The sequence below is a fragment of the Xiphophorus maculatus genome, chromosome 14, assembly GCF_002775205.1.
Source record: "Xiphophorus maculatus strain JP 163 A chromosome 14, X_maculatus-5.0-male, whole genome shotgun sequence".
Taxonomy (NCBI): Eukaryota; Metazoa; Chordata; class Actinopteri; order Cyprinodontiformes; family Poeciliidae; genus Xiphophorus; species Xiphophorus maculatus.
In genome coordinates this window covers 22,053,739-22,072,930 of record NC_036456.1, presented here as the reverse complement: position 1 = coordinate 22,072,930, position 19,192 = coordinate 22,053,739, and the positions used below count along the sequence as shown (strand labels likewise).

General features: G+C 42.9%; 2 protein-coding genes across 2 annotated transcripts; one reads left to right on the top strand and one right to left on the bottom strand.

The window, feature by feature from the left end:
* Window positions 1-186: 186 nt before the first annotated feature.
* On the bottom strand, window positions 187-3,180 carry wdr55 (WD repeat domain 55). Its single transcript, XM_005812400.2, has 4 exons — window positions 2,635-3,180; window positions 2,040-2,146; window positions 1,000-1,269; window positions 187-915 (listed from the first exon to the last, which is right to left on the bottom strand). The coding sequence occupies exons 1-4, from the start codon at window positions 3,163-3,165 to the stop codon at window positions 579-581; spliced, it is 1,245 nt and encodes a 414-aa protein (XP_005812457.1). The 5' UTR covers window positions 3,166-3,180; the 3' UTR covers window positions 187-578.
* A 521-nt stretch (window positions 3,181-3,701) lies between these two features.
* On the top strand, window positions 3,702-18,983 carry ccdc171 (coiled-coil domain containing 171). Its single transcript, XM_023346551.1, is given in 25 exon segments — window positions 3,702-3,754; window positions 4,804-4,905; window positions 5,141-5,342; window positions 5,652-5,802; window positions 5,928-6,097; window positions 7,706-7,843; window positions 7,922-7,993; window positions 8,265-8,425; window positions 8,990-9,128; window positions 9,260-9,457; window positions 9,529-9,618; window positions 9,902-10,051; window positions 11,134-11,301; window positions 11,442-11,609; window positions 13,095-13,542; window positions 14,123-14,230; window positions 14,300-14,454; window positions 14,456-14,494; window positions 14,496-14,648; window positions 14,718-14,885; window positions 15,736-15,857; window positions 16,410-16,464; window positions 16,538-16,669; window positions 17,256-17,408; window positions 18,020-18,983. Coding segments are annotated over 25 exon segments (3,561 nt in total). The 5' UTR covers window positions 3,702-3,746; the 3' UTR covers window positions 18,131-18,983.
* Window positions 18,984-19,192: the final 209 nt, after the last annotated feature.

Sequence of the window (19,192 nt, the reverse complement as noted above, 5' to 3'; positions counted from 1 at the left end):
GAAAAATATAAAAGTGAAGCCATAATATATTTTTACATTGTTTTTTGATGCACTGCAATTATTAAAGAACCAAAACACTTAAAGTTCAACAACTTTATGACTCAGGAGGGTTAAGATGAAAAAACTCAAAACTTTTCAGATTTATTTGGTAAAATATCTTGAAAAACATGTATTATCTTACTTCCATTTCATGGTTATGAAGTACTTTTTATTTATTTAACACATAAAATACAACGGACTCTTTGAGGTCTGTAGTTGGAGTAATGGCAGTGTTAGTTTCTTTTGCATAAAGGCCGTCACTGGAAACTGATACTCAAAATCTTTACACTCTAAACTTTTCAACATCTTCACAACATTTTCAAAATGAATTTTCATCAGTTGTACAAAGTAAAGTGAGTGATCCATCTGGAGCAGAGTCTGTCTGTCAGAGTAGTTTATTAAGTTTAAAGTCACTTTGTTTCTTTTCCCAGCATTTGACTCATTTATTGGACTGAACCAGAACCAAAGCAGCAGCTCATGCCAACTCATGAACAAGTTTTCCACACTCTGAACAAAATGTCCGCCGGCGCAGTAACGTTTCAGTCACTCCCACTGTCGCTGTCGCTATCATCACCTTCTTCCTGTTCTTCTTCTTCTTCTTTTTTCTCAGTTTCCTCCACAAGTCCAGAGAAGAAGTCATTGTCGCCGAGGGCCTTCTTGGTGAGCGACTTCATCCGCCCACCTTTCTTCTTCCTCTTGCGGTATTCGTCCACGCTCAGTTTGGGCAAACCAGAAATGTCCCAGAACTTGATGAGCTGGTCGTGGGCACAGCTGACCAGGAAGCGGGAGTCCCAGGACTTGGCGATCTCTTCGACGGGTTCGCCGACGTGCTGCCCGATGCATCCGATGACCCGGTTGGGGAGAAGGTTGATGGCTCTGACAGGAGACAGGGAGGCCATGTTAATGGTTAAACCCTTAAAGGATGATTTGAGTTATTATGTTAGGAGTAACTTAACTAACCGGATGTATCCGTCCATGGACGCCGTGCACATGATGTTTTCTGTAATTGGCGCGATGCAGTCCACCGACTCCGCCTTCAGAGCGAAGCGGTCGCTGGTGGCTCCGAAGCCGTTCCAGTTGAAGATGTAAACAGTTCCTTCGCTGGAGCCGCAGACCACCTTCTTCCCTCGCTTCATCACCGCCACCGAGGTCAGATCGCCGCTCTGGTACTCCGACAGCAGCTCAAAGCGCCGCCGCTTCAGGTTGAAGACGCCCATGGTGCCGTCCCCACTGAGGACCCAGCAGTCACATTGGACATCAGCAAGAGAATCAGGCTTTCACAGAGAAACCAAAAACAACTCCGACATAAATCTGTCCTGGTTCTGAAACTGACCAGAGTAGAAACAAGGTTCACAGAGTAAAAGTTCTTAAAGTTTTAAAACAAACATATAAAAAACAGTATTAACAATGACAACAATTAAACTAATAATACTAATAACTAGAACATTTCTGAAGAAATTTAAAGGGGCCTGTCCAACCAGGGGTTCTGATGCTGAAATTAGCAACAATGCTAATATTAGCTAAAATGTAGTTAACAATGTGGCGTATCGTTAGCATATTAACCAAAAATTGACTTACCCCATTTATTATGCAAACATTAGTATATAAGCTAAAATTAGCTAAGATGCATGTGGACTTACTTTCACTTACTCCATTTAGTTCACTAAATGTGGCTAATATATCAAAAATTAGCTAGAATGCTTATTTCAGGCTAAAGTTAGCATTATGGCTATATCATTAGCATATAGAGTAACTATTATGTAAGACTACAACAAGGACGAGTTATCACTAGCATGTTGACTAACAATGATTTACTCCATTCAGGATGTAAACATTTTAATTTGGCAATGAGCTTTGCATCGGCTGCTCTCCTATGCATTGCTATGGCAGGCCCCAAAATTAATAATATACTGTGAAAAACTATAACAGAATATACTGTGAACTTTTAAAAATAAAAATATTGGACTTGCGATCCGGGCCCAGTTAAAGGTGTGTATTACCTGGCAGTGAGAAGAATCCTCTTGTTCTGGTCCACAGTTATGTCGCTGATATAATCCTCATGGTTTTTCATATCCATGATGGCTGTTCCCTTCCTCATGTCCCACACCTGCACAGAAAATGGTACGCAATAAAATGTTCATCTTCTTGTTTAAAAAAATTAATTATTTGTTTAGTTGCATATTGTAATGTATTTTAATATTGCATGAAAAAAGGCTTAAGTAGTTACATAAAAAATCTGCCAATTTTTATATCTGATTACTCGAATAATCATCAGAATACTTGATATAGTAATCGATTATTAAAATAATTATTAATTGCAGCCTTACTTCATTTTCCTAATATTCCAACTTTATTCTGATAAAATAATAACTTTATTCTCGTACTATTATGATTTTTATGGTAATATTATGACTTTATTCTTGAATTATTACAACCTTATTCATGTATTTTTATGATTGTTTTCTGGTAATATTCTGACTTTGCCCTCACATTTTCTTGTTTTCCTTATCTTAACTCTCCTTCATAACCACAGTAGATCTGTAGGGGGGTAAATACTTTTCCCCCAGCGTTTCTGTCCAGTGTCCATGTCCAGACCTTCAGGGTGCCTCCGTCGTCTCCGGTGGCCAGCATGTTTTCGTCCACCAGAAGCAGGCTGTTGATGGGGGCCCCGTGGGCCCCCCGGATCCGTGACACCAGCTGCCCCCGCTCCATGTCCAGCAGGTGGACGGCCTTGTCCCGGGACACGCTGTACAGCTTCAGCCCGTCCGCCGAGATGCGCACCTGGCGGCAGGACTTCAGGTGGTGCCCGGACGACCACAGCTCCCGGTTCTCTCCGTCCGTGCAGGAGTAGGAGAAGGCGTACACGTCCCCGTCCACGTCCCCGCACACCAAGACGTCCCTGCTGGGGTGCAGAGCCACCGTGTTGGCGATGGCCTCCAGCTGGATGTCCTGCGGGGTTTCCCGGATCTTCGGGCCGGGAGGCTCCTCTTCCTCCTCCGCATCTTCCTCCAGTCTTTCCGACTCTGATTCTGATGTTCCGGGATCGTTATTCGGTTCTGTTCGGTTACATTCAGGTGGGTCTGCCTCTTCAGAAGTGGGTCCAACATGCTGTGCGGAGGCTGCCATGTTGTTTTGCTTTGTTTCTTCTTCTACAGTTAAATACAGGAGCGTCTCCGAGAACAACCTCAGATACTGACCTCTAGTGACTAACAGTAAAAAATCATTAAAGCAAAGCAGATAAAATATGAATTCATTAAGTTTTCATTGAAAAATTATGTCTACTATTTATTGTTGGGTTTCTACGACGGAGTATTGAGGAAAAACACAAAATCAGGAGGATAAAGTCAAAAATAATACGAGAATAAAGTTGTAATAATTATTATTTCCAAAATATAACTTTATTCTCACTTTAGTCCGAAGCTTCTACATATCGTTGCAACACTGACTGCTACTGGAGATGCTGCCTGTATGAGTTATAACACGATTTATTTTCCCATTGGGATAAATAAAGTAATTTTACATTTTGATTGAATTGTTCGATTGGATTTCAATGAATTAATATTTTATCTGTTTATTTAGCTTTTCAGTTGTTACATCTCTAGCAAAACAACGCAACGAATTGGTAGCGCTCTGACAAAGAACGCGTTTATACGGAAATGACGTAAGGACGCCAAACATGGCGTGAGTTTCAAACCGTCCCTGGATAAATGTTACAGTAAGTGTTTCTTACGGCTTACAGGGGATTAATTATGATGTGTGTTGTTAATTTTAATGGACATGAAGCGGTTGGAGGCAGTTTTATGGTTTGTAGGAGGCGATAGTAGCTAAAAAGGCATTTTAATGTTCCAAACATCCACGAAAACTTTGTGTTGTCGTTTCACTTCACCTTATCACCACTTTTTAATTGAAGTATATACATTTCTTTGATGTCGTGTTACGACTGGAAGTATTAGACAACGTGTTATTAAAGTTAACATGTTGTGATTTATTCGTGGTACATAGAACCGTTCAGGAGCGCAGTGATTAGCCTGCAGGTAAAAATGGCGACCGCATTCAAACTCTTTATTATCGCCGAATTAAACAGCGGATCAGAAATCTTCACTAGATTAGTCTCTTTTTAATATACACATTCTATAACCAGAGTTATAAAGTGATTAATTCTTATAGCGCAGATTTTTAAATGGAGATCGCTGCAGGGTGACGTTCGATGTTGGCAGTCTGTTGTCAAGGTAACGGCAGCCTCAGCCAATCCTGGGTCTCAGAGGTTGGAGTCAAACAACATCAACACGGCCTGATGCAACATGGAGTCAGTCAGTAAAAACTGATAACCGGGCTGCATCTGTTCATTCTGGATATTATTAACCACATAATGGGAGAAAAATACAAAAAACACACAGAGAGTACAGTCCCACAGGGAATTTAAAGTAATTATTTAAATACCTATGTGTTAATGACTATTTTATTACTTATTTTTATATTCGAAGGGAACTTTGATTTTGATTTTCAGATAATCAGATTATGATAAATAGTATTCATCTATATTTTAAATGTATTTCAGACCAATAGCACAATTACAAGATGCATAAGGCCGGGATTTGAACCTGTGACCTTTTGCTGTGCAGCCCAGTTGTGTTTAATTCACTTGTTTTCTCTGCCTGGACACCGTCTCCTGTTGTTGAGACGGTTTTTAAAACATTATTCACCCCACAGTTTTTTTTACAATTTCGCTACTTACTCCACTTATTGTTTCAATTTTGCCTGCAGAAGGAAAATAATTGGGTTGGAGACATGCAGCCGAGACCAGAGGATCGGAGCAGAAAGCCCGACTGGAGCCAGAGAGCATAGAGGAGAACCCGAGACCCCAAGGCAAAATGAATCCAGACTTAATTAATATACAAAATAAAATGCTCTCAAAGTGAAGATGCTTGAAACAGATGAAAACTGAAAAAAATATAGCTAAAAAATGAACTTTTCTCATTTGAAATTGATAAATTCAAACTAATTCAAGCTGAATTAGTTTCAATGATCTGAAAATATTTCCATTTAGTAATTCGGAAATGGAAATAAAATACTGTAATCATAAGCTTTGTGTTTCCTTCAGGAGGCCCGTCGTCTTCAGCTCCTCAGGTCACAGAGAGGAGGCGAGAGAGGAAGAGGAAAGAGGAGTGATGAAGAGGAGCGTGAGGGCGAGGAGGTCGTCCTCAGAGGGGAGGGAGATCAGCCAGGAGTCCAGAGAGCTCAGATGGAGGCTCAACCAGCTGGAGAAGGAGAATCTGAAGCTTTCAGTGCGCCACAACCAGGAGGTGAGGCTGCAGCGCCCTCCAGTGGCCGAGTTCAGAATAACAGATCAGTAAAAACTGAAGTCCGCCAACATGAAAACTCATAATATACAAATTATTTCTACTGTTCCTTCTATGAAAATAATGTTTAAAAAGCAGGAAAAATAAGAAAAATGTAAATATTTTATTTTATTGTTGGTCATGTAGGTTGTTATTTAGCCTACATACACCATCACTTCTCTGCTGCTGGATCCGTTTCCTCCAGTGATTTACCCCAGAATATCAGTTTTGTACATTTATATTATTGGCTTATTTGTGTGTGTGTGTGTCCAGGTGTGTTTCCTGCAGGCGGAGGTGGCCCGTTTTCGCTCCTTCATGGAGCGCGGCGAGGCTCAGCGGATGAAGCTTCAGTTCCTGCTCGCTGCCAGCCGCAGAGAGAGCAACCGGGTCGCCGAGCTCGACCGGGACAGAACCGCTCTGACAGGTGAACAAATCAAACGTACACTCAGAGAGAAGAGAGCAGAACTGGAGGAGAGCAAAACCTCCTGCGATAGTAAACATGGTGCAGCAGTTCTCACTGTGTTGTGTTTATTATTATTCACGCTGCAGAGAAATCAGCAGAGCTGCAGCAGACCATCGCAGAGCTGCGGAAAACTCTGCAGGTCAGCCAGCAGGCCAGGCAGGATGACCAGCAGGCGCTGCAGCAGGAGGTGGAGGAGAGGGACCAGCTGATCCAGAACTTCAGCTCTGAAAATCAGCGGCTGCACCAACTGCTTCAGGTCAGATAAAGGAGCTCATCACACTGTGCAGGAAGCAGAGGAAACTCAAACCATTTTGTGTTCATTAGAATACATCAGTCCTGAAACTGAAATCATCCAAGTTTCTTCAGAGAGTCGTTGCAAATGATGAAGCTGCAGGCAGGAAGGATCTCCAGTAGCAGTCAAGTTTATTTGTGTAGAACATTTCAGGAACAAGTCAGTTCAAAGTGCTTTATGTTATAAAAACATAATGCAGTCAGCAATTCTGAAACAAGCAAATAACGTTGCATTTTATCCAAAGCCTTCATCTGAATCATAAAGCAAAAACACGTCAAATATGTTGATTAACGTTCCAGTTATTATGAAGCAAAGATAACTCTGGTGGGTTTTAGCCTTGATTTAAGGGAACTCAGTGTTTCAGCTGTTTTGCAGTTTTCTGGTGGAAAAATTGTGTTGCAGCAAATTCGTAGAAGCCTCTGACTGAAGATAACTCATAAAACTCTAACACAGTGGTCCTTAACCTTTTATGAGGTACTGAACCCATCAGTTTCATATGCGCATTCACTGAACCCTTCTTTAGTGATAAATAAAATACTTTTTTTTTCCAAATTAAAGACATACTGTAGGTATATGTTTTTTTGCTGGTGCACAAAATGAGCCGTGCATGAACGTCACCTTGCTGAAAGAACAAAACCATGAACTCACAGCAGGTTACAGTGCTACTTTATTCTGGCCCCCAAAAATATTTCGGCCCCATAAAAGAATTTCAGCCCCCAAAAATATTTTTTTATTATTTTACTAATTAAAAATAAATTTGGATTTTTTTCACAGAATAAAATTTTTTTAATAACTTAATTTTTTTTAATTTTAAATTTAATTTGTTTTTTGTCGTTTTGAATCCACAAAATACTTTTTTGGGGCCAGAATAAAGTTTTGCACAAATGACATGTAAATCAGTGAGACTCCTGCTGCTGTTTTTGGGAGACCAGTTCAGAGAGGCGTGGCTTCAGAGAGGCGTGGCTTCACCTTGGCAACTGCATCTTCACAGCAAAGTCTGTTCATTTTCTGCTTTTTTGCTCGACATATTTAGTGTGGATAAAAATATTAAGAAAGAAACCAGCGACGTACAACTACGACAGCCGCTGATGCTGCGCGCACTAAATTCCCCGCAGCCCTGATTGGCCGAGCAACGTAACATGATCCTCTGCAGCAAGTGATGACCAAGCGGGGCGGGTCATCACGACTTTACACAGGTGTGTCTTTACCTCCGCGGCAGAGGCTCCGCCGAACCCCTGAGACCGACTCATCGAGCCCCTGGGGTTCGACCGAACCCAGGTTAAGAACCACAGATCTAACATCTCAACATCCAGGCAACAGCAACAATATTAAATCATGATGTTATCTGCATAAGGATGCACTTCAATCCTACCATTACTAAGCCCTAAAAAACAAAAATAAAACTTGACATTGAATTTTAGGCCATTAGCTCTAAACAGAAAATTCTCTTAAAGAGATAGAAACATAAAACATTTGGAAGCTGCTGTGTAAAATTTAACCACAAAAATAACTCTAGACCAAAATAACCAGCCTTTAGCTGCTCACGTTCAGACGGTCGGTTCTGTTCTGCAGGACCAGCAGGCGGCTCTGGAGGCGTCTGAGAGGAAAATGGCCGACCTGCTGCGGGAGAGACAGAAGGAGGCGGAGGAAAGCAGACTGCTAGCCGAAGAGCTGAAGAGTCTGCAGGAGAGGAGCGGCAGGGAGAAGGAGGTGAGGCGGAGCGACGCTTCCTGTCGCTCTGCAGATGGAGGATGACAAAGATGGAGGATCATGTTTGGTTTCCTCCAGATCGCAGATGAGAAGGTGAAGCATCTGGAGGCGGCGAAAACGGCTCACCTGGAGTCCAGGAGCAACCTGGAGGTCAGAAGGTTAAACGACTGCTGCTGTCAGTCATTCACGAAAAGGTTTCCTCTGGTAGCAACAGATACATGAAACACAACAAAATAAGCAGCTTAAAAATGCTTTAAACATCTGCCTGAACGTCACTAATAACAGCAAAAATGGTTTTTGAATTGAAAATGTTGCTTATTTTGTGGTTTTAGGTTAAAATGTGATTCATTAATTACAGACTCCAGTTCATAGTAGCTATATGCAGAGTTTTATAGACATTGCATCTCTGTGTGGCCCCTAGCTGCGGGTTCGGGACCTGGAGGCAGCGGTGGCAGTGGAGAAGTCCGGCCACAAGGAGGCGCAGTGCAACCTGGAGCTGCTGCGAACGCACTTCAGAGAGCTGGAGAGAGCTTACAGCCTGGAGAGGGAGAGGAGGGGTCACACTGAGCACAGTCTGGAGCGGTGAGCCCTCAGCATAGAGGCACCGCTATGCTACTGTGCTATGCCGCTATGCTACTGTGCTATGCCGCTATGCTACTGTGCTACGCCGCTATGCTACTGTGCTACGCCACTATGCTACTGTGCTACGTCGCTATGCTACAGTGCTACGTCGCTATGCTACTGTGCTACGCCGCTATTCTACAGTGCTACGTCGCTATGCTACTGTGCTACGCCGCTATTCTACAGTGCTATGCTACAGTGCTACGTCACTATGCTACTGTGCTACGCCGCTATGCTGTGTGGCTATTCTATGCTTCTTTGCTATGCTGCTAGGCTACGCTGCAGTGCTGTGTCGCTCTGCTATGTTGCCAAACCACTCTGCTAGGCTACGCTACATGGTTATGCTGCTATACCACCTGCAAGGCTCTGCTGCTATGCTACATGCTATGATGCTACATGCTGCTATGCTACGTGCTGCTATGCTAGGTGTCCTGGGTCGTCCCTCATGTCTAAACAGTTTATCACTTTTACTTTCTGTTAAATATTTATTTACATAACATTTTTTCTACATTGACGTTCATGCAGCCTGCAGACAGAGTTCAATCACTGCAAGACTGAGATGGCGGTTGCCTTGGAAACCGAGAGGAAGGCAACCTCTGACCTCTCAAAAAAACGTGAGGAGGAGAAGAATCAACTTGGCAAAACGCAGTCGTTGCTGCAGCAGGTAACAGAGAGCAGATTGGAGACGTTTGGACAACCCGACCCTGTACTTGGTGTCTCACGTCCTCCCTGGGGGTCCCGACCCCCACTTTGGGAACCCCTGGCTCTAAAGCGGCCATGTTTTCCCGTGTTCAGGCAGCAGCGCAGCGTTCTGAAGCAGAGGATGCCTTCCACAGCTTCCTGCAGCAGATCATCGCCCTGCTCGGCACCATGGCTCAAAACACAGCACAACCTGCAAAGCATGATGGGAAACCGAGTCCCGCTGAGGTCCTGCAGCTGCTGGCGGTCACTCTGAGCACCAAGCAGCACAGACTGGAGGAAACCACCCTCCAGGTCGGGAACGGGTCCACTCAGAGCAACCCGCCGCCTTCCTCCCAGAAACCTGATCTCCGTTTCTCCTTCAGGTCCAGGATCTGCTGGCGGCGACCCAGAAGCTCCACGAGGAGAACCAGCTGCTCCAGCAGCTGACCTCAGACCAGCAGAAACAAATTGGTGTAAGACTGGTGTCGGTTCTGAATGGACCTCATAATGAGGTTCTGGAGCGACAGATCAGGGTCCAAACCCTCGGGGTTTAATTACTTTAATACCACAGATTCCACAGATTTTTATTATTATCTCAGTTTTTTAATCAAAATGTGAATTAAAATCACATAAATATTAGTTTTCAGCCTGATTTAAAGGATTTTGGTTGAACTTCACTGATCTGGACGTATTTTAAAGTTTCAGGGAGACGATGAACATTTAGGCTAAAGATGAACTTTTCTCCCTGTCCACCAGGAGGCGCAGCAGGTGCTGGGCCAGCTGCAGGACGAGGTCTCTGATTGGTCGATGCAGAACGCGGCGCTGCAGGAGGAGCTACAGACAGTGAAGGAGGAGAGCAGAAAGGAGATCCGGGAGATGAGAGACGAGTTCAGCAAGGAGTCAGCGGTGATTCACTTAGTGTTCAGGAACGATTTTCACTTCCTGTAGAGGAACGGTTCCACTTCCTGTAGAGGAACGGTTCCACTTCCTGTAGAGGAACGGTTTCACTTCCTGTAGAGGAACGGTTCCACTTCCTGTAGAGGAACAATTCCACTTCCTGTAGAGGAACGGTTTCACTTCCTGTAGAGGAACAATTCCACTTCCTGTAGAGGAACGGTTTCACTTCCTGTAGAGGAACAATTCCACTTCCTGTAGAGGAACAATTCCACTTCCTGTAGATTGAGTTTCTACTTCCTGTAGAGGAACGGTTTCACTTCCTGTAGATTGAGTTTCTACTTCCTGTAGAGGAACGGTTCTACTTCCTGTAGAGGAACGGTTTCACTTCCTGTAGAGGAACAATTCCACTTCCTGTAGAGGAACGGTTTCACTTCCTGTAGAGGAACAATTCCACTTCCTGTAGAGGAACAATTCCACTTCCTGTAGATTGAGTTTCTACTTCCTGTAGAGGAACGGTTTCACTTCCTGTAGATTGAGTTTCTACTTCCTGTAGAGGAACGGTTCTACTTCCTGTAGAGGAACGGTTCTACTTCCTGTAGAGGAACAATTCCACTTCCTGTAGAGGAACGGTTTCACTTCCTGTAGATTGAGTTTCTACTTCCTGTAGAGGAACGGTTCTACTTCCTGTAGAGGAACAATTCCACTTCCTGTAGAGGAACGGTTCTACTTCCTGTAGAGGAACGGTTTCTAACTAATAAGTGACTTTTCAGCAAGATACAGGAGTTTGTTTTAAGTCAACATTTTTAATATTGCAGGAAAAGAACTTGTTATATTAGCACATTATTTAATCTGTAAAAATAATTTTTCCAGCGTTTTAGGATAAATAATCTGCAATAGAACAAGCACTTTTTCATCAATATTTATAAAATCACTAAATAATTTAAAGTGAAGTGCTTTTATTTTGGTGAGTTTTTTCTTGTGTGGTCCAGTTAAAACCTGCCTGATCTGAACCTTTGAACTCTGTGGGGGTTGAATACTTTTCCTCTCTTGTCCCGGTGCAGAATACGTTTTCACTCCCTGTGTGTGTTCAGGTCCGCCTGGCCTTCCTGCACCACCTGAACCAGCGCCTGCTGACCGGCTGCGTCCTCATCCAGCCGCCCCACAGCATTCTGGGAGACTTCACCTGGAGGGAGCTGTGTGATGTCATCAGCGAGCAGGTGGAGCAGATGACCTCTGACCTGCATCAGGCCAAGGACAAGGTGAAGCTGGAAAGTTTCTGCTGCAGTAAAATATCAGATTCCAGACAAAACGGAGGAAAATTGCTGTTTTTTTCTCTTCTGCTTCTTTTCATCATTTCACCGTTTCAGCACAACAGTTTGGTTTCTTCTTCTCTGTGCAGATCGCTCACCTGCAGAGTGTGTGTGACAAGAAGAGTGTGTGTGTGCGTGAGCTGAAGCGCAGCCAGGAGTGTGTGTTGTCTAGCCTGCAGGAAAACATGAAGAGGAGAGAGGAGACATGGAGCCAGCAGCACACACACACCGTCAACCAGCTGCAGAACCAGCTGCAGGTAACACACACCCACACACACCCCCACACACACACGCCCACGCACACACGCACACACACACAGGAGGTGTGATGAAGCTGATGTGAAGTCAGCTGATTCTCCCTGCAGCGACGTTTTCATTTTATTCCTCTATGAAAAAACGATAAAACAGGAGCAGAAATTGTTCATCTGAAAATTATTTCAGCCCAAAAAATCTGATTGATGGAAGAAAGTTGATATTTCTTTTTGCTAACGCCGGATTTCTGGAAGGTGTCATTGTTGAAATTTTGGTCTCCAGGAAGTCTTAAATGTAACCTAGATAAATGTAACCGTTGTACAACCAAACATTTAGTTGAATCTTTTTTCATTCTGAGAAACTCTCTGGCTTCATTCCGTCATCATTTCTCTGCGGTTTGTTGTTTAATTTGACATTGCTAATTAAGCCGCTAACGTTAGCTAGCCAAAAACCCAGGAGTCACATGATAAAAACTGCAGCTTAAATCCCAAAGTTCAACAAAAATACAAGCTATAGGAGTTTGTTTCAATAAATAATTCTGAAATATTGATAAAAAGAACCAAAAGAACATTTTTCCCATAAGTGAAATAATCAGCCAAGCTGTTTCTTTTTTATCAAGAATTATTTATTGAAAATATTCTCCTAAATGTTGCTGAAATGTTCCTTGTGAGTTACTGTAGTTTTGTCTTATTTTAAGATATTTGCACTAGACAATCGGCAGTTTTCAGGTTTTAAACATAATTATTTTTTACGTATTTCTGGGTCAGCAGTAGAACTTGTCTTAGAACTCCCCCAGTCTGAGTCGTGACCTCTGACCTTACATCAAATTAAACGTCTGAATCTAAATTATCATTATTAGTTCTGTCATAATAACACATTTTGCTGTGCGATAAATTGTCCCAGAACTTATTGAGATAAACAATCATATTGTTGTTTTGAGTCAAGTAACATAATGGTGATAATAATGCAGAAATACATTTTCAAAGATCAATAAACTTTAGATTCTAATGAATATGTAACACTGGAACTGGAAGACATTTTAAATATCTAAAATCAGTAAAAACAACGAATAGAATAAATGATGAAGTTTCTGGAGAAAACAGATAATCTGATAATAAATATCCAGACTGAAAACGTTTCTCATCCAGTTTTTGGTAGAAAGAGCAAAACATTAAATCATGCAAATGGAAATTATTGAGCTTGTTTCAGTTTATCATACGATTAATTGATTATTGATTATTGTGATCACAATATGAAATTCCTAACAATAAATGCCCACCATTACGTCATGTTTTCATAATAACACATTTTATTTGTGTTTTCTTGACATTTAAGGACAAATTAGAAAATAATTAAATCAATTAGAAGCTACAACAATAAAAGTAATAAAATCATCTGATTTGAAGCTTCAGCTGATACATTCTGATCAAATTGGAGATTATTTTGATTATTGATTTGATCATAAATCTCTTGTTGGTCGTCTCCTGTAGATGTGTCGCTCTCAGTGCGACGCCCGCGTCTCCTCCCTGGAGCGCCGCTGCTCCTCGCTGACCTCTGACCTCTCCCGGAGCTGGCGGGAGTCGTTGTCCTTGTCGGCGGCCTGCGGCCTGCTGGCGGGCGCCCTGAGGCACGCCCGCGGCTGCGTGCGCTCCCTGTCCGAGCAGAAGGCGGTCCTGGGCCGGCGGCTGGCCGAGCGGGAGCGGCTGGAGCTGGAGGTCCGGAAGCTGGCGGACGCGCTGGGCGGCGAGCGGACGGAGGAGGAGGAAGAGGAGGAGCGAGGAAGGAGGGCGAGGAGGAGGTGGAGGAGCGGCGCGGGCGCCGTGATGGCGGTGAACCGGTGGACGGCTCTGAGGAAGGAGACGGAGGTGGTGCTGCGGCTGGAGAGGAGCGGCGGCAGCGTCTGCGTGTGTGCAGCGCCGCGTACGGCAGCCCAGAAGGGTCAGTTCACCTCGCAGGCTGTGAATCTTCTGGGTTTCTCATTAGAGTTTAGTTTTATTTCATTATGACCTTTAGATTGTCTGATTCAGTTAGTTTTTACATATGTTTGCTGTTTTTTGTTAGTCATTATTAGTAAAATATTGTTTAGTTCTTATTACTTATAGTTAGACTTGTGGCAATAAGCAATAAATCAATTAACTGCATCATGAACAAAATCAATAATTTCTATTTGTGTGATTTAATGTTTTTCTCTTTTCTATCTGGATGATAAAAGTTTTCCGTCTGGTGTTTTGGTATCTACTAGACATTTTGTTTACAGACGTCATAATTCATTTTAATTTTAGTTTCTGTTTAAAATGTCTCTCAGTTTCAGTGTTTAATTAGGATTTAAAGGTTATTGATCTTTTAGTTTGTGTTCTTGTATTATTATTCCATTATTATCATTATATTAGTTGAAAATTGTTTCAAAACAACAATATTATCATTTATTGCAATAATTTCTGGGACAATTTATCTGTAACAATATATTTTTTTATAAATGTTTCATTCTTTATCACAAGCAGTTTTTATTGTTTGACAGGAGCTGAAGTTCCTGAAAGAGTTTTTTCTCGCTGGCTTCGCTCTAAAAGCCTCTCCGCCATCATTCTGTCCTCCATGGTCGACCTGCAGGGGGCGCTGGCTGACTCAGGTAACCAATCTGTTTATGTGAGCCTTCGTCCAATCAGCAGCTCCACTCAGAACCCGCCTCTCTCTCCAGACTCCTCTCCCGCTCATGTAATGGCCGCCGCTCGCTCCGGGTTCTCCCGCCTCCTGGACCAGCTGCTGGACCAATCAGCTCGCAGTGTTTCCTCCGGTTCGGCTGAGCGGATCGCAGAGCGCTCCTCCCTGAAGGTAGAGGTAGAGGTTTGGATCTTGGTTCTGCAGAACCTCTCCCTCTGCTGACCTCATGTCCCCCCTGCCAGACTCTCATCTCCGGCCTCCAGCAGCACTTCCTGCTCTTCAGCCAACGGCTGCACGCCGCCGAGGTGGAGAGGCGGAGCCTGCGGCTGGAGGTGTCCAACCTGAAGAAAGGGCTGCAGCAGGAGCGGGCGGAGCTGGTTCTGATGGTGAGTTTGGAGGAGGACTGGGTTCTGTTCAGACAGCCGCTGTGTCTGACGTTGTGTTTCTGTGTTCAGGTTCCGACGGAGCGATTCCAGACGGCCTGCGAGGAGCTGAGGCTCTCTCTGAACCGAGAGCAGGAGGCGCAGGAGCTGATCCAGGAGCAGAGCAGGCAGCTGCAGCTGCTGCAGCAACGGGTCGACAAGCTGGCCTCAGAACAGCACACACTGACCCACAGCAAACAGGTAGAGAACAGAACAGGTGGAGAACCAGACGGGTAGAGAACCAGACGGGTGGAGAACCAGATAGGTAGAGAACCAGACAGTTAGAGAACCAGACAGTTAGAGAACCAGACGGGTAGAGAACCAGACGGGTGGAGAACCAGACGGGTGGAGAACAGAACAAGTAAAGAACCAGACAGGTGGAGAACCAGACGGGTAGAGAACCAGACAGGTAGCTCCTAACATCTTGGGTAGTTTCAGAGATCAGCAGTAACTTTTGGAATAAATTAACTTTTCAGAGTATTTTTACTATTTAGGGTTTTTTTGTTTGACGCGTTTATGAAGAAACGTGTTCACAGGTCTGAGTGTAAGGGAACGGGGTTGGGTGGGAATTATAGAATAAATAAACATCTGCATTTTTCAATCATGTGAAGCAGCGCTATGTAACTATGTGCTAGACTTTTTCACAAGCAGCTCTGCTTCAGCTGTTTGTTCTCTGATCGTAGCAACTATGTGAGGAATATCTGGTTTTGTATCGTAGATTTTCTGCTGTATGTGATATTTGTCTGCCATGTTTCTTTTGGCACTGATGGCAGTTTGCTTCGTTACCGTGTTCTTCAGCTCCAGTGGAGAATTTATTTTATTTTTATCTGCAATGTCACCCTTTGATGTTTGACGTTCCTGGTAGAAACATCAATTTAAAGAACGTTGCAGCCATGACTAGAACTTCCACTAACGAGGATTCACAACAACAACATGTTTCTGACAGAAACCGCTGAGTTCGAAGCTTCGTTAGATCAGAGATCAGAGAGCGCCACCTTCAGGAAGCTGTCAGCGTTTCTGCTTTAAATGTCGCCTCATCTCTCTCCATCAGCTGAGCCGTAAAGAAAGCTCCCTGAGAATTCTGGGTAAGCAGCTGGCGGGCGTTCAGAAGGAGAAGAGGCAGCTGGAGCAGCAACTGCAGGGAGCCGAGGAGCAGCTGAGGGACGCGGTCAGGTAACGCAGGAGAGGCTGAGGACGGATGAAAACCTCTCAGGTCTTTAAATGAACTAAATATAAAGTTACATTTCAACAGGATCTGGTTCAAAACGAAGTTAGAAATGCAGACGTCGCATTAATAAACATGCAGAGATCTGATTATAACACAGCCAGTTTAACACCAAAATGTTCCCTTAATGAAACTTTTAAAATAAAATAAAAGGGTAAAATAGATTTTTATTATAAAGTAGTAAAAAATAAACCAAATTGCAGCAACATGATTGACTCATTTAGATTAAATGATTTCATTCTGATGCCAAATGAAATGCAACAGAGTCTGATTTTGGTTATTATGCCAGCTGGTGGACTTGGATCAATTTCTCCTGAGCAAGCATGAGGCGCCGGTGGGAAGGAACAAATGGGTTTTAACAGGCAGAAACCTGAGAGACATCCCGACTCGACCATCAGGGAAAAACATTCTCATCTGTGATAGTTTTGGAGAATCACTGTGGAAAACAAGCAGATTCTCACCGTCGGTTCAACCAAAGGGAATTTTCTGATGTTTTTCAGGCGGCAGCAGTTCGTGATTCTCTGCCTGAAGGCTGCAGAGTCGAGCTGTAAGCAGGTGAGCAGAGCCAAACCTTCACACACTTCCTGGACCGACCGGCCGCTAACACACTCCTCCTCCGCTCTGCCAGGTCAGAGAGAGTCTCGCCCAGTCGCAGCACTCTGCCCCAACTCAGCGGCGCCCCCTGCTGTTCACCCTGGACTACCTGAATATGAGCGAAGAGAAACACCTGATGGCAGCTCCTGAGGTGGCAGCGTGTCAGGTAGCAACGTAAAAACTACCAAATAAAGTTTCTAGATATCTACAGCCGAGCCAAAACCTGAGAGATTTTTACCATGTCGTATCAGAGCCTGGAGACAGAAACTAAAGGTTCACATTTCTGCCAAAAACTCAGAAATTATTTTCTAGATACTTCTAGAAAATAATTCTAAAGAAAATTTTTGAATTCGAAATTCAGAAATGTCCAAGTTCCTTTGTAGAAAATTTCTGACATTAATCTAAAAAGATTTTTTTCTAGAGATTTTCTGAGATTTCTCTGTTTTTTGCCAGAATCCAAACATATATGGCATTGTACTGTACTGCTGCGGCGTAGTAGATTTTACACGTTTGATATATTAAAATAAAGACGTTTAGTTTTCAGTTTCTTTTGGGCTCGATTGAATAAATCTATTTTCTGTAATAAGAACAGGATTTGGGCCTCTTTGGTTCCGAACATTTGCTGTATTTAGCCAAGTTTTAAAAGAATATGAGTTGGATTTTCAGTAAAACTCTCTAGATGAACCTTTTGTTAAAACTTGGTTATAAAAATGTAAATACTTTGTGCTGTTCTTTATGTTTTATGTCTGCAGAGCTTCCTGTCCGTCGTCTCTCAGCTCCACCAGGCCTGCTGCTCCCGGATGGACTGGCTGGAGCAGGAAGTCTCCGCCCACCACAGTCATGTGACCGCGCTGCGCGGCGAGCTGCAGGACGCCTGCCTCCGCGAAAACCTGGCCTTCATTCCCGTAAGACATCACCTTCGAACTTCTGAAGTTTTAGGAGCTATTTCTTCTTTTTTTTATCTTTGTTTTTATATTTTTACTTATTTAAACAGGTAAAATTGTGAGTTCAGGCAACAGGAAGTCGCATTGCTTCCCATTATGGCTTACAGACGCATCACTGACTAGAGTCCAGAAAAAAGAAAAATAAAATTTTAGAGGCAGGTTTCAGATCTGAGTAACAAACCAGTGAGCTGATAACTGTCCCGTTTTCCCAGAGTTTTTCTCCACAACAATTTATTTTTAATCAGGTTGATCAACTTTAACCACTTTTAGATTAACTTCTTAGAATTTGATTTTTTGGCTTATTGGAACAATTTTCACTAATTTCTGCTCAAATGAACATCACAGTTTTAGATTTGTTTTAATTTGTTTATTTCTCTTTTTTTCCCACGTCAAACACATCCAGAGGGTTTTACTATCCTAAACATGCTCACCTGGACAGTCTAAACAACAACATAACACCAGTTTAACATAAATTGTAAAAACAGAAATCTTCATTCATGTCTCGTATTTATGCACTTTTATTGTCCGGTCAGTTTCTAAAGAGTCAGAATCTGTCGGTGTTTCTGTTTGAGGTGGACGCTCTTCCTGGACCGGAGGGCGATGAGGAGAAACGCGACTTTCTTCCTCTATCTGGTTTCTCTGAGAAGCCGATCTGTAAGGAAGACGTGACCCGTCAGTTCTGATCTGAAGCACGCTGAAACAAAAACTCGCTCCTGGTTTCAGTCCTGGGATGTTTCAAAGATGAGAAGTCGGATCAACCTGGAAGTTTCATCTTCAGGAAGTTTTAATCAGCTGAGCTGCTGACCTGTGGAGGTTCCTGCTTCAAATGTCTCAGAAAAACCAAACAGGACATTTTACTCTGATCTCTTTCTGTTATTTAAATGTCAGTCTAACTTCATGCAATTTTTTATCAACAGACGACAAAGAGGGACACAAATGAATCCCTAATTCAAAATGAGAAGGAAAAAGTGGGTAAAAAAGGAAAAGAAGGCAAATTCTTGGGGAGAAAGAAAACTGACGAATAAAACAGAGGAAACGGTCAAAATGTCCCCACAAAGTCAGAAATACACAAAACAATAAGAAAAAAAGGAAAAAGAGAAAAAAATATTCGAGAAGGAAGCAGTTGTTGGGTTTTTAAACCTGCGGAGATAAGAAGGAGAAAAGAGATAAAATAAATAAAGTCAAGAAAAATGAAATTCTCCTAAAAAAACAGAAAAATGACCAGAATGGAGAAAAGAAGCTGTAAGTTTATAAAGGGATCCAAACCCATAATCAGTTTTATTAGTCATGATTTTTATTTGTTAGACCATAAAAATATGTTAGAAAAGCTCAACACACAAAGCTTTGTGCTTTTGGGACATTTAGTTTGTTGTTAGCGCCCCCTAGAGCCCAAACTTTATTTAGCTTGATCAATTCTCAGACTTCATATGATAAATAGAAAGCAGATTTTCGCCCAGAAGCCACGCCCACCTTCTGCATGTAAACCGCCTCAGAGGTTGAGTCGGCCATTTTTGTGAAATAAACGGTTTAAAATCAGGGAAACTCCTGGAGTCGGATGTTTGTAAAACGTTCCTCAACATGATCAATCTAGTTATCTGTTATTGTGTCTAAAATATGATAATTAGCCGAGTCTGGATCATAATTCATAATTGCCCTGCAGTATGCTATGTGGTGGTTATGTGAGTGGTTTGTTTTGGTTCAATGGACTCGGTTCCACTGGACACCAGAGTTACAACCTGTTACAT

Coding starts and splice junctions, on each gene's coding strand:
- wdr55 (XM_005812400.2), bottom strand. CDS start 3,165: ATGGCAGCCTCCGCACAGCATGTTGGACCCACTTCTGAAGAGGCAGAC. Junction 2,147..2,634: donor ACGACGGAGGCACCCTGAAG/GTCTGGACATGG, acceptor TTTTCTGTGCAG/GTGTGGGACATGAGGAAGGG. Junction 1,270..2,039: donor AGGATTCTTCTCACTGCCAG/GTAATACACACC, acceptor CTGGGTCCTCAG/TGGGGACGGCACCATGGGCG.